The sequence below is a fragment of the Eutrigla gurnardus genome (genome assembly GCF_963514095.1).
Source record: "Eutrigla gurnardus genome assembly, chromosome: 13".
Taxonomy (NCBI): domain Eukaryota; kingdom Metazoa; phylum Chordata; class Actinopteri; order Perciformes; family Triglidae; genus Eutrigla; species Eutrigla gurnardus.
The window spans coordinates 6,147,030-6,161,283 of NC_139936.1; the positions used below are offsets into that span (position 1 = coordinate 6,147,030).

The following is a 14,254-nucleotide window of genomic DNA, read 5'->3' on the forward strand; positions in this document are numbered from 1 at the left end:
GCACTGTATTTGTGCGGACGTGTCTTCTTGCAGGTTAGGCAGAACAGGGTGGGAATGACACCTGTATGAATAAGAGGTGTGTGTGAGAGGAGAACTGACTCAGCACTCTCAATACCTGGCAGATCACATATCCGGTTTAACAGACTCCCTACAATGGTTTATTCATCGGTCCATTAGCAAAACCATTATGGTATAGTCTTTTTTTGTGATGCTTTTGCTCGTTTCTGGGGTTTTTTCAAGTAAAATTGATGAAGCGATCTATGCTCTAAACTTAAAACAATAGATTATTGTCTGTTGCTACCTGTTAAGTTTGGTGACCTGAGAGAGAAGTGCACAATCTCCATTTTGTTGGGAGAACAGTTGTTTCTAAGAGTCTGGACACTAGAAGCAACCACAGTTATATCCTGCTCATCCCGAAGAATCCCAGTCATCCCACGTGAGACGGGATGAAGCGGGATTCGAGGGGGCTGCCTTGACCTTCACGTAACCTCTCAGAAGAGTAGACTGTTCTATATAAATACCATTCAGCTGCCAGAAGCGGTAAGAATGCCTTTGCGTTGTAAAGTGGTGTGGATGACATTTTAGAGACTCGGAGGACAAGAGGAAGGAACACGAGCAACAATAAACAGATGTGTTCTAAGGAACCTAGGTTTTATGAATATCCGCTATTTCCTCCGGAGCAATGAAGAAATGATGCTCTTCGGTTTAATCGCGAATTCCAGAAAAAAGCATGCTAACATCTTGTGAGCATGTGTTTGTTGTTGTTTTTTAATTTGTCATTGATTGACGCTCACGGGATGAAGGAAATTAAATCCAAAAACACCGCCGTTTGCAAGGCGGATGTCAGAAAAATGTTAATTTTCTCAATTTGAATTTTGAACAGACAACGATAAGAAAAGGATTTTGTCCATTTTTTGTGAGGTCAGGAAAGTTCATCAAGTTATGTTGTTACAATGACCAATCGATAGCCATGATTGTTGCCCTTCTTTTCATTGCTGAGAATTAAATACAGCTTGTGAGCAAGATTTTTGTAAGTTTGGAAAGCACTGAATAAAACAAATGTAGAGACCCGGTTTAAACTAATTAAAAGCAAAATAAGTGTTGCTCAACATGTTTAACAAAGGAGGATTTAGTGAAGTGTCTGTGTTTTGTCTCCATGTTATGGTTGGTATTGACCCCACAGGTTGTGTTTGCTCATATCTGGCTCTTAGTGCCGCTCCGTTTCATTTTCTAAGGAATCGCGAGGAGTTCCTCAAAGTCAGCAGCTTCAACGTGTTGATGTGTGTCTTATCTGGATTGACTGAAGCTCCACAGTAAAAGCTGCTGTTATCACACATGGCCTGCACATGGCTCTACCCTCAGGTGTTTCATACTACGCAAAACAAAACAGGCCATTAGTGTCCCAGCCTGCACCAGACGCTCCATACAACATGTGAGATATATACGTATGTACGTACGTACCAGAGCACCTCACCTTTATGTCTCTTTCTTTCAGCCATTGTAATAAAACTGTGCAGACTGCTGATGTTTCCCACATATCCATCAGCTTGTTTTTCCTGTGAGAAAAAGGAATGTTATACAATGCTGAAATATAGCCAGGTGCAAATGCTTTGATGAGACCCTGGCATGAACAATCTGGCCTCAGGGATACAATAGAGATTTTACAGGTATACCCAGTACCAGATCCTACGAAAAGGAATAAACTTGGTATGTGAGATGCTATATTGAGGGTATAATGCAGGTTTAGCATGAAAGCATTCTGTTTTTGGAAGAAAACATATAAATACAAAGCCAGGTTCCAGGTATGTTTCATGCTAGGATATAGAAACTGGGCTTCATATGTGGGTGAGATTAATATAAAGCAGCGTTTCCTTTGGTATTATTTTGTAGATAAATACAGGTCGGCGTATCGTTTTTACATTTTTAGCAAGATTGAAAATTACATTTACAGACATTTATTCAACAGTAAAGTCAATGCAAGACCAGCTGCTCAATCTGGAGCTAAGGGAATCCTATGGACTTTAAAATAATGATTCAAGAATGAAAAGGGCTTAAGCGATATATTTTAGAGACACAATATATCAAACGTACTATACTGGGTCCTGCAAGGTACCTCAAGATGTAAAACACATGTCCATAACGCTGGTGAGTGCTGCTTGGATCAGCTCTTTAAAGGACCATGCTGGCAGTTTTAGCGTGTTTTAGCCCATTTACTGCAGATTAGGTATGTCTGACGTTACTGCTGACAACCTTCCAACGCAGATCAAGATATTTCGGGTGAATTTCCTGAGTTCCAGAAAACCCTTTATCCATTTCATCAGAAACGCTTTTCCGTTTCAGTGCCATCAACTTGCAGAAACGTGAAACGCGTATTTAATTCTGATTCCATGGAACTGTTTTGAATACTCCTGCTCTCTCTTCAAAGATGCTCCAACATGCTCCATCCGATGACACAAATCTGGCTTTCATTCTCTGAGTTCACATCACAATGGATGTAATGTTCTGCATTCTTGCACATTTTGAGGGAAATATGGTTGTTTACGTTCTTGCTAAGAGTTGCATGAAGGGATTCATAGCGCTCTCTTTTCCGTGCATAGAGCTGGTGTTGGAGGTCGATTAGCATAACTAACGTAAGATGGGAAGCAGCTTGACTGACTTACATACCAACACCTCATGAAATAGCTACAGCAGCATGTCTTCCCTTTTGCCTACAGCTAACGCTCAAACAAGAGGCTCTCTCATGTAACGCTCAACAAGAAAGCAAATAAGAGTATTTTCCAAAATGTTGGAACTGTAAATGCTGCAGCATTCACACCTGGTGAAGTCTAGTATTCCCTCTCTTCCTCACTCATGGTTTGCTCTTTAGCTGCTGGGTGCTCCACTGGTACTGGACAGTCGGTTTTTGGAGCTTTTCCACTGCAAACAGCTGCCTGGTGTGGCCAAAAATGACACTGATGAGAGTTGGAGAGTCGGTGATTAACCCTTCAATTTATTACTTTTCTAACATGGCATTACATTTTCACCATTATTTTGCTTGTCATGATAACAGTAAAGTATGTTTTTGCCTCTGTTTGAGGTCGACCGGCACAGACTCTGTCTTTCTGTGTCAAGGGGTTGAATCACACACTTGGTCATTCCGCTTGAACCGTTCCTTCTTTGTGTTGAAGGTGTGTTGGGGAAGGTGGGTGTGGTTCGGCAACAGGAAGGAAATACAACATATTCAACCACAGCAAATAATTATAAAGTTTATGGAAGGAATGATCATCATTACCCTTTGTCACTGAATTTACTCACTTGAAGTAATGAAAACATTACAAAGAGTTTAGTTCAATCACAACCGGCATAATCCAAATGATCCAAATGACCTGTAATGGCTCGTATGGGTAGCATGAACCGGAATTGTGGTGAGTAATAAATCCCTAAGAACAGGTAATTAACAAGGGGATGATATTTAATTCCAAATTAAGGTTACATAGACACTAAGTCATAATTGGTAACTCCTTTCCTCCCCGAACGCGGCTAGTTTGGTTGACTCATGGAATTTACAGCTGCATCCTTCCAAAATCCTTACTAACAAAAGCTATGAGCCATTAAAAGCTTATCACATCTTTTTAATACAAATTGTTCATTAACTACTTCTCCCACTTAAACTCTATTTACCACAGAAAGACCATCAATTATTTGATTGTCTTGTATGCACACAGTCTAAACAAAATCTGCTAACTGGAGTCCCAAAGCCAAGTTATCTAAGGTTTCCTTCCTCTTTCTGCCTCACTCTCTTAATTAACACTAATTGAACATGTTGTAGCTTAAATCAGCCAATCAGAGCCACAGAACATAACAGACCTGCCTTCTCTTTGAGTGGCCTTTTTTTTTTTACAATTTGCTTTTTGATCATATTTCTAAATCATACAATGCTTGCACATGTTATACATATAATACAAACACTGAACAGAATTTGTCATTTGGATTCAATTATTTGGTCTCAATTTGTCATCAAGGTGAAAGGAAAATGTGTCTAAACCTGTCTGTTTTGACAACAATGCCGTGTGAGTGTTGAGTGTGGAGTCAGCCTTGTAATCTCCTCTGCACATGCAAGGTGACCTGCTTAGACCTGCTGGAAGTCATTGAACAAAACTGTTGATTCATACTCGATTGCCAGTATCCAAACTCTGCAAGAACAGATTTACCCTTTGTGTGATAATCCAGAATGTGTCTGTTTGAAAAAAAAGTGGGTGTATTAAAACTGGATAAAGACAAAGCATTTTTTTCCCCATGTTTCCATATTTTGTTTGATAAATGGCAGGTAGGCAGAATTCTATCAAAACGAACCGTTGGCATGGAGGAATAAGTCATTCGATTTGAATTATGCACTGGCGGACAGTGGCCCAGTTCTGGTCTGTGGATACTGAGGTATGCTTGGAAATAAAGAGGAATCTTTAAATAGCAGTGCAAAATACTGCTTTGCACTGCATAATGATGGAGGAGGTCTCCTTTTGGGAACATGAAGTCATTATTAGAGCACAGCTGACTGAATGGAGCAATGGAGTCTTGTTTCCATCTTAACTGTGGACACTGCTGGTACATTCTCTCAAAAGTCCAGTCTTTTGTAAATGTGCAACACTGTTGGATATCAATGTTGTTTCTTTGAAAAAAACAAGGGAGAAAAAAGAATGTGGATTTAAAATAGAATCAAAATAAGGATTTCTTATTTCATGGTCAGTCTCTGGTACGTTGTATGTTTTGTGTGTTTATTTTCTTCCTTCTCTGGTTACATTCACCAGTGAGGAACTTTTGAACCCTGACAAATAACTGGCCGTCACTGATGAACATCAGTCAAACACTGACAGTAACCCTCTACCACCAAAACCACTGCTGCCATTAGAATGTTATAGCTACATTTACCGTTTTTAATGCAGGAATATTAATATGTACATATCTGTCACTGTCAATAGAAATCCTACACTGTATAAGACCAGAGACATATTTACATATACATACTCTTGACATTTTATTAGTTAGATTTTCTCATTTTATTCCCTTATTTATATTATCCTAGCTTTTAGTAGCGACGTCAATTTCCTTGTATGTTTACGCATAATTAATAGAGCTGATTCGTCCTCTGATTTGGAGACACCTGTTGCTGACCCCGTCTGACCCAACGACAGCAGTCTGTTGTAACTCTAGTATTTCCATTTGTGCTCCGGTGTAATCTGATTACATCCCACCCTCTCTGAAAGTGAGAAGCATCAGTGACAAACAATAACGAAGTGTAACAAGAACGCAACACGATCCACATTCATGCAACGATCAAAAACAAGACCTTTATTATGTCAGTACAAAAGCATTTCCCCTCAGCCTACATACAGTCTACCAACGTGCTCACAGTCCAGTTTAGCACAGCAACCACAGAGTCACATACAAGGTGTGTAAGGGTCAGCTAAATCACGATTTATAGAAAGTTAGTATTCGGCTGTACATAGCAGATCATTGTCATCTGTTAAGCATGAAATTAGAAGGCCTTATCTGATAACATGAAGTTCATACAAAGGGCAAATGTGCGAGTAGTCAGCTTGGCTAAGACTTGCTGGTTAGGACTTTAACGGGGCAGAGTGAGTGTGTATAAACGGACTGCAGCTTTAATGTGGCTGCTTTTCGATACCCGCGGTCAAGTGTAGAATGTTGAGTGTAGCGTTTAGCTCCACCACCATCTGTCAGCACCAAACATCAGCCTCGACATTGATGTAGTCTACATGAAAAGCATTTCAATATGTACAATATCCTTCAATATTTTACTTTTTTAGGTTGAAGACATTTTATGTCCCAATTTCCTGACAATTTCCCTGAATTCAAATGTGAACAGTGAAAGGTTCTGGACTGAAATGCATAGAAATTGGTTGGGATACGTGTGTCTAAAAACATATTTCATATGATATAAAACTACATTGGTATAAAGAATACAATACTGTTCAAAACGGTGCTATAGACACATAAGATCCAAATGTGTTTCTCCTAAAAGAATTAATGTAATTCTGTGTTTCAGAAGTTGTGTTTCTCCCCTCTACACTCACACACAATCATTCTCTACAATATAATACAATCACATGATAATGTAAAGATGGTGGCCTGTTTTCATAAACGCACGGCTCATTTGGGAGACACCCCAAAACTGGTTTGTAAGAAAACACTTGCGGCTGGAAGGAATAAAAATGCTGGCGTGTATCGGTATTTACAGAGTGTGCATGTGTTGAGAGTGTGTAGCTCTCCAACACATTCAGTGTGCGTCTTTGGTTTTGTCGGCCGTGACGTTGGTGAGTCGGACGTTCTCCTCTTCTGCGTTTTTCTGGTCACGCACTTCTCCCTCCTGGTGGAAGCCAACCATGAGCTGATAGATCACCACGCCGATGATGGCGCCGAGGAACGGGGCGAAGACGGGCACCAGGAACCAGCCGTTTCTCACCCTGAAGGAGTGATGCCAGAGTTAGTGAGCACTGCGACAGTGTTGGAAAGTTTAACGGTGAATGCAGGAAAATGCTTGTGCACTTACGTGAAAACTTCGCCGCCCCACCCGGCCATCGCGGTGAAGATACGTGGGCCGAGGTCTCTGGCGGGGTTGACGGCATAGCCGGAGTTAAAGCCCATGGACAGACCGATGACCAGAACCACGAATCCCACGGTGAAGGCCTCCAGGCCTTGGGGGATCGGGTTGTTGTATGGATCCACAATAGCCAGGATACAAACAATCAGTGCCGCTGTGCCGATTATCTGTGTTGGAGAGAGGAAACTGTGAGTTGGATGCCTGAGTTTTATCACTTTTATTGGTGAAATTATAATTGTTGTGTTTTTTTCCAAATGGGGTACCTGATCAAAGAAGCCATTGACGAGAGTAAGATGTTTTCCAGGGTAGGTAGCAAAGATACCAGCGGTGGAGTTAGGCCCAGTCACAGTGAAACATCCAGGGCGGTCCCACAGGGCGTCTAAGGATACAAAACTACAAGTTAGAGCACGAAACAGTTTTTGTCCAAACGGGTTCTTTAAAAGACTGTTAAACCAAAAAAAAAAAAAAAAAAAATGAATATCTTTTAATATGGTTCCACATCTGGAACCGGCCCTTACCGTAGTACATGCCGAAAATGATTGCAGCACCGAAGAAAGCACCGATTGTCTGAAAGAGGAAGTACATGGGGAACTTTCTCCAGCGCTCTCTTCCGAGCAGACACAGGGCAAAGGTCACAGCGGGGTTCAGGTGACCACCTGTAAAATGTACATGGACCATATTATAGACCATATAATGCAACAACATGACCTCAATATAAACTCACGACTCCAGGTGCATCAATATAGAGGGTATAGAGATGTAGAACATTGTGTACCTGATACCTGGCCACACACCAGGATGCCCAGCATAGCAGCGAAGCCGAAGGCAAAGTTGACCGTGAGGAACATGCCATGGGAGCCCTTGCTCAACACCAGCTGGGCCACGGCACCACAGCCGAACATCTGTAGAGAGAGAAGAAAAGAAACTTTAGGACGGGAAAAAGGAAAAATGGCTTATTCTTCAGGGACATTGATTGAACACCAACTGCATTCAGTATCTTGTGTTATATAAAAAATCACGACTACTCTACGTTGATCAGTCGATCAAGGACAAGCCGAGGGGGTGAAATGAGGCAACGTGATCACCATCATTGAAGCCGGCAGAACAGAGATCCATTTAATGAGCTCTACTCTGAATTAAATTAGCTCTATTGTGTTTATAATGGCACACAGGAGTACAGTCAATTGTATGTGCGGAAAGGTCATTGCGTTGAGCTTGATTAGGAAATATCTGTAGCTGCTGCTGCCTAGCTCATTTACCAGGGAAGGTGGGGAAAAAATCTCTTTTCCATTTTGGATGACGGAATATGGGAAAATATGCCTTTATGGGCCAAAAACGTGTTGATTTTAGATGGAGCAGTATACTGCCAAGCAGGTGCCATACTGTGTGTGTGTGTCTCCCCATGTCATCTTCCTATGTTGGGTTTAGGTATCTGTGTGGTCCATGCCCAGGCTGCAGTTCTGTGAAAGCCCCCTGCCGGAGATGCTTTTCAGTCACACTCAGAAGTTGAGGTTAGCTGGAGGGAACCACACTCACAGAGTCTGGCGCCTGAGGAGAGTTCATCATCACTGAGCTCAGTCTAAACTCTTTTCCACCCCTGATGAAGTCAGCCATTAGTGGAAAAAATTGTACATCAAACAGCTCCGTTCCTTAAGTGGAAGGATTCCACCCCTCCCTCCCACTCCCACTCCATCAGAGACGTCCTGTATGAATCTAGAGGAAATCTGTTATACTAATCGGGGCGCAGAGAACAATATACAAAGTGTGGCGACCCTTCTTGACACATTTTGTGAGTAAATATTTCATTATTTTTCAAATTCCATCCTATTTATTTATTTTCTTTTTCCATCATTTCTTAACATACAATATGTCTGTTACTTTTTCTAGATATTGTCTCTGTATCGTTGTCTGTAATTTTAACTTTACTCGTCCATAAATTAGAATAAATCTTCTGTGTTTTCACTTCACACTTCCTTAAAGTCAGAGTCATCAGGTTACAAATGATGCTCCATTAGCTTTTGAGTGCCAACTTCCTTACAAAGATCACATTCCGCTTAGAAAGGTCTGATTCAAATGCAACACCTAATCCGGGATGAGCACTTTCCCCACTCAGAAGTGCTCATATGCACCAGTGGCTGTGTTGAAGAATTGCTACGTTACTGTCATAATGTAGTGAGTTACGTTAACCACACCGCCTCCTCAACCGACATTCAACTGGCCGATTCAGCCGGTCACGCATTCATGCAGCTACTCCCAGCTTTTAACAGTCGGGGAGCTAATTAAAAAAAAACACAGCGGTCAGTCTACTGAAACACACATTTGGCAATTGTTGAGGAGATGAAGGCAAAAAAAGAAAATGTATGTGCTGGCCTGGAACCAGTCTAAATCACTAGCCCTGTGTTCTCTTCAAATCCAGGATGAGGAGCCCCAGAAGCCCTGCGGCGACCCGAGGGTTGGTTTGAAGTGGAACATAAAGAGCATGTTACGAGGGTGCAGTGAGGGGTTAACAGAACAGTTACAGTAGGATAGCCAAAGGCATCACTATATTGCTAACGGCCGGCCAATTAACGCATGAGAACCTGAAATGTCCTGTTTATAAAGCCTTACACGTTGCTAGGAGATAGTGACACATGCCAAGGATGCCAACATCAATACAAAGAGTTAGCCACACCCTGACACACGTCACACACCCCTGCAGGGCGGCCTGCATCAGCTGATTTTGTCTGCTTCATTGATTTCGTCATAGTAGAAAACTATGACAGGCTGATATCTATAGGGAGAGAGAGAGAGAATCTCTGATGGAGGAATTAAAAGTATGTGGTCTGTGATGGGATGCCTGTTGATCCGGTACCGTCCCTCCCAGTGCTGCCATCGACATGTGTCACCAATTACATGGCCGCCACACCTTTCATAAGTCACCGGACTAACAACAATTCTTAAATATCTTTATTCATGGCTCTAATGTAAGTACCAGTAAGTAGTTTTCCACTTCATGTCTGTGTTTGTATCATTTATTTATTTCTATATTAGATCTTGAAATTCTGACTGAGCTCTGGTCGAGGGAAATTTGAATAATCTTGTTTTTTCCACATTGACTCTGATTATGCATGAGAATGAAAATGTTAACTTCAACTAAAAGTAGCATGCATCTACGAATTCATAAAGGCTTTTTGAAAATGAGTCACTAAACCCAGCACAGGTGCACTATGTGGATGTTAAACCACTACAGGAGCCTTTAGGTTGCCCAGTAAGCCGGTTGTTGTACTTGTATTTAAAGTATTAACCGTAAAACTCATTTTTAAACCAATGCCAAGTTTGTGCGAAGACGAAGACGGTGAGAAAAAGTGCTTTATATAGAACAGTAGCCTTTGTTTGTCAGTGTACCGAGCCCAGCATCTGGAACCATTTTACTCCCTGAACAAAAGATGTTTCTATGCATGTTGTTATTTTTATATTGACCTGAAATAGCTTTTATGACTGGGGAAAAGTTGGATGATGAGCCTCTATTTCAGCTTGTCTTTGTTGTCGGTTTGAGTTCAAAATGCAGTGCCTTTTAAAAGTGCATGTATGTTGCTTAAAGCCTGTGATACTGCATTCTTCTTTGACACTGACATTAACATTCAAACAGACACCAAACACACTGCAAAGTGACGAGAGGATGTCATGAGGTCTCGGCTCCAGGATCCTGGATCCAAGCTGCCAAGCAAATAGTGTTATCTTCTATAGACACGGTTTTGTCCACAGTCCTGACCTGAACAACCTGTTACTTACCTGTTTGTTCTGAACTCAATGAAAACTCATTTACACTCCATCTAATACAGAGTGACATTTTCTAACTTTGAAGTCTATCAATAATTTTTACATTTCATGCAATTTGACTGCAATCACTCTTCAAACATGGTAATAACAAAACGATAGAATTCAGCTGTTATTACATAGATATGCATCCATCTATCTATCTATCTATCTATCTATCTATCTATCTATCTATCTATCTATCTATCATGCATATTTCACAAGGTGAACATTATAAACTCTTAGCTTTAAAAAAAGAAGCAATTTCATTCATGCATTTATATAAACACACACACACACTTACCACAAGGATGAGGGTGCCGAGACACTCTGCCAGGGCCTGGCGAAGCAGCAGGTTCCGGATCTGGAAGAACCGGGCCAGTTTGTCCAAATACACCTTCTGTCTGCCCATGTTTTCTTGCAAGAGGCCGAGGAGACTCAGAAGACGGTATGTAGTTTTTCCTGAGTGGTTGTGAAGCTGAGAGGCTCCGGCTCCTCTTATAGAGCCAACATGGGCTGTGATTGGGCCGGTGCCAATCCTGAGCTCGGCCCCACCCTCGGCACCACGCCTCCCTGCTTGTCACGGTGTGATTCAGACTGTGGTTGTCTTACTGGTCCACTTTCTCCGGCTTAGTCTCTCCCTCTCTCTTTCTTACACACACATGCACACAGGGACAAACACACACACTTTACAATGCTATACCTGTGAGCTCCGTCATTGACCTCATTCATCACATATCTGCAACCCAATACTTCAGCTTCCTCTACACAAGCCCAGATTCAAACTGCTACAGTACTTCTAATACAAACGACCTTGAGATGAAAACAGCTCACTTATCTTTCCTCTTTCTCCCTAAGAATTATATTTGAAAAGATTGATGCCTTTCTTTGCATTTGGAGTTAGATTTGTCTTTTTAATGTTGGCTAGATGCACTTACTGTAAGAGTGAGTTTACCCATACTGTTATTTTTGCACAATTAGCTACTATGGTAATACAGGATTTTAGGGCGTGATCGAAGTCTGACCTGATCTCTCAAACCAAATCCAGGTTTAATATTCTCCTATTTTCATGAGTACATTATGTTGTAAATTATGCAAATGAATCACACATGAAAAAACAAACTTTACACATAGAAAAGATAACGCCTGTGTACACTTAAAGTAGCCTCTATTCACCTTAACCAAACTAAACTGCAAATTTTTCTAAAATAACATAATCGTAAAAATATAACCCTAGAGCATACTAAATTTAAAATTCCACCCTTAACAAATAAACGTCCACAGTTCGGATGTTACACATCTTAGTGAAGGCATGTTGGTCCTCAGAAGAGTAGAAAGTAGTGTTTTTTCCCCCCTTTCTGTCCCTCACCTCGTTTTCTCTGACCCGTTCTTTTGTTATCCGTCTGAAACTTCATCACCACATATTATACCTTCTTTCTTGGGTTTCAATAGAGGTGTGAGAACATTTCCCGTTTTAAAAAGCCCACAGACATGCCTCTTATCAGGAGGAATCAGTGTACCATTTCTTTACTCTGTTTGGAGGTCTTTTGTTTCATTTCGGCTGTACCATTATTGTTGTGACAGTGGTGTACATTATCAACTTGGATTACCTGCACATTAAACTTTTATAAAACGTATCCGATTACTTGCTTTAGACAACTTAAACACTTTACACGTTTAACATTTTGCATTCAAAGCGTAGCACTACTACGGATTAAAACAAATTGCGGAGTAAGAAATATTACGTGAAGATATTCCACTTCGCTGGCACACAGAACGTATGAAGACATGGGCAAAACAATGGTTCATAAATCAGAATTAAATTAAAGAGTATGTGACATGTTTCATCATTTAACCCATGGGGCAACATGAGTCATGTTCGTCGAAGCGTCAAAACCGCTATGCGTCATGAATGTTGTGCAACCGTTTCGATGCAGGCTCCACGGAAAAGGGAGGGGCGGGGATGAGATGACAGGTGGGTAGGAGGATGATGTCGGCTACCTCGTCGTATCGCCAAGTTACTGCAAGTTGGGTAAAAGATTGCATGCGGTCCAAGTTGACGCACGTAATGTGAATACTGAATGAAAAGATGAGGGTCCCTTTCTAAGCATGGCAGGTGGCCCTCCCTGTGGTCCCTCTTAAAGTCCAGTGACCTGCAGGTCAGCTGTATTAAAGACTAATATACCACAGTTATGACTGAGTGCAAGGCGAGACCTCTTGAGGGTCCTGGAAAGGCCTCCCGTTTCCCTGCTTTCTATCCAGTGAATGAGTGGATAGGCATCAGTGTCCATGGTCAGAGATAAAAATGTATGAAAAATAGGCTTCTTCTGTTTGTTAGAACATTTTTTATACAGTGATACTGTAATGTTACCCCCTTATCTTGCCGTGTTTATTCATTCTCAAGTATGAAATCCTCTGGTAGGTCCTCATTGGACAATTTTATACTACCGTATCATTATTTTAACCTGTCCCGGGCTACAAAGAGAGATTTAGGAGTGGATTTGCACAGATTTCTACTTCGCTCTTTTCTTTCTGAATCATCTCTGGGCTTTTCCAGACAGAATCCCATCTAGAACGCCAGAGGAGCTGCATTTTTGGGCCACATGGTTTTAAACAACTTTTCCTGGAATGGTTTGGCTCAGAGATAAGACAGTAAATTGGAAGGAGAAAACAATCGTGGTGCCCACAAACATTAGGGGAAAGCTATAAACCCAACACAAACTAACGTCCATTTTCAGCGATTCTAACAAGTACGTTTTATTGTTTCTTTTATTTCTTCATAAGCCTGAGGTCCTTAGGGAAATGGCCCTGATCACTGCTTTTAATGTTTGTGATTGATGACCACATGTGTTTACCAGATGTGTTTGTCTCAAGGAGAAGTGCCGTGTGGGAGTTACCATTGACAGAACAGGTGAAGACGGGGGAAAAAAGGTCGTCATCTCTCAGATAGACAGACAGACAGGCAGGCAGGCAGACAGACAGACAGACAGACAGACAGACAGACAGACAGGCGGCAGTGGTTGTCACGAGGAAGACACGGATGATATCCGCAACAGCCACACACTGAAATGAAAAGAGCTGACATTGTTCACTGGAGGTCAAGGGTCATAGAAGTGGAGGCGATAACTCTCCCCTCTTTTCATCCCTTAAGACGAATAGTTTTTCTTTTAAGTGGTTGATCACCCAACACCGTATTATTCAATAGAACTATAAGCTCCATGGTATCCGTCTAAACTGTGTGAAAGAGAAATCTGCAGTCATGTCAGGTCATGTTATATGACTAACGCACAATTTCCTGCCACCAGATTGAACAACAATACCATATCTCCTCTCAAATCAATTTCCAGGCAAGACAGTGTATCTCTTTGCAGATTGCGTAAACTCTCTGGAGTGATTCACCAGACAGATAATTGTTATGTGTGTGACATGCATATTGATGATCTTCACCTTCTCAACATTAGACTGACAACACTATATGTTATGCCGGGTCCCGTGTGTGGCGAACACAGCCCGTCTCCGGTACATTTCCACGTTCTTTACCTTCTCTATAATTACGCTGGAATGTAATTTAAAACGACATGCTTTCACCACCAACAGCTGCACAGGCACATAAACATCCCATGGTATAGACGCATGCGTCAGCTTGGCAGTAAAGACGTTTTATATGCATAGTCGCTCACGGCTACGTTCACGTAACAAACACACCGCAGACAAACACTTATTATGAATATGATGCCTCAGACTCATTCAAGTCGCTAACAAACTGCCTATTTATCATTTTCTGTGATAGTATCTTTCAGATTTCTTCAAACTCATTTTCTAATCAATTCAAAATAGTATGGAAACAAATTAAGCATACAT

At 41.4% G+C, this 14,254-nt stretch overlaps 1 protein-coding gene across 1 annotated transcript; it reads right to left on the reverse strand.

The window, feature by feature from the left end:
* Positions 1 to 5,304: 5,304 nt before the first annotated feature.
* Positions 5,305 to 10,879, reverse strand: aqp3a (aquaporin 3a). The gene is made up of 6 exons (XM_084024240.1): positions 10,698 to 10,879; positions 7,374 to 7,500; positions 7,117 to 7,254; positions 6,862 to 6,977; positions 6,548 to 6,765; positions 5,305 to 6,461 (listed from the first exon to the last, which is right to left on the reverse strand). The coding sequence occupies exons 1-6, from the start codon at positions 10,803 to 10,805 to the stop codon at positions 6,275 to 6,277; spliced, it is 894 nt and encodes a 297-aa protein (XP_083880366.1). The 5' UTR covers positions 10,806 to 10,879; the 3' UTR covers positions 5,305 to 6,274.
* Between the last annotated feature and the right edge of the window lie 3,375 nt (positions 10,880 to 14,254).

Bases quoted from the DNA above. Each gene is read 5' to 3' on its own strand.
- aqp3a (XM_084024240.1), bottom strand. From the start codon at position 10,805: ATGGGCAGACAGAAGGTGTATTTGGACAAACTGGCCCGGTTCTTCCAG. The intron at 7,501-10,697 runs GTAAGTGTGTGT...CTCTCTCTACAG, and splicing joins TCGGCACCCTCATCCTTGTG to ATGTTCGGCTGTGGTGCCGT. The intron at 6,462-6,547 runs GTAAGTGCACAA...TCACTCCTTCAG, and splicing joins TGGGGCGGCGAAGTTTTCAC to GGTGAGAAACGGCTGGTTCC.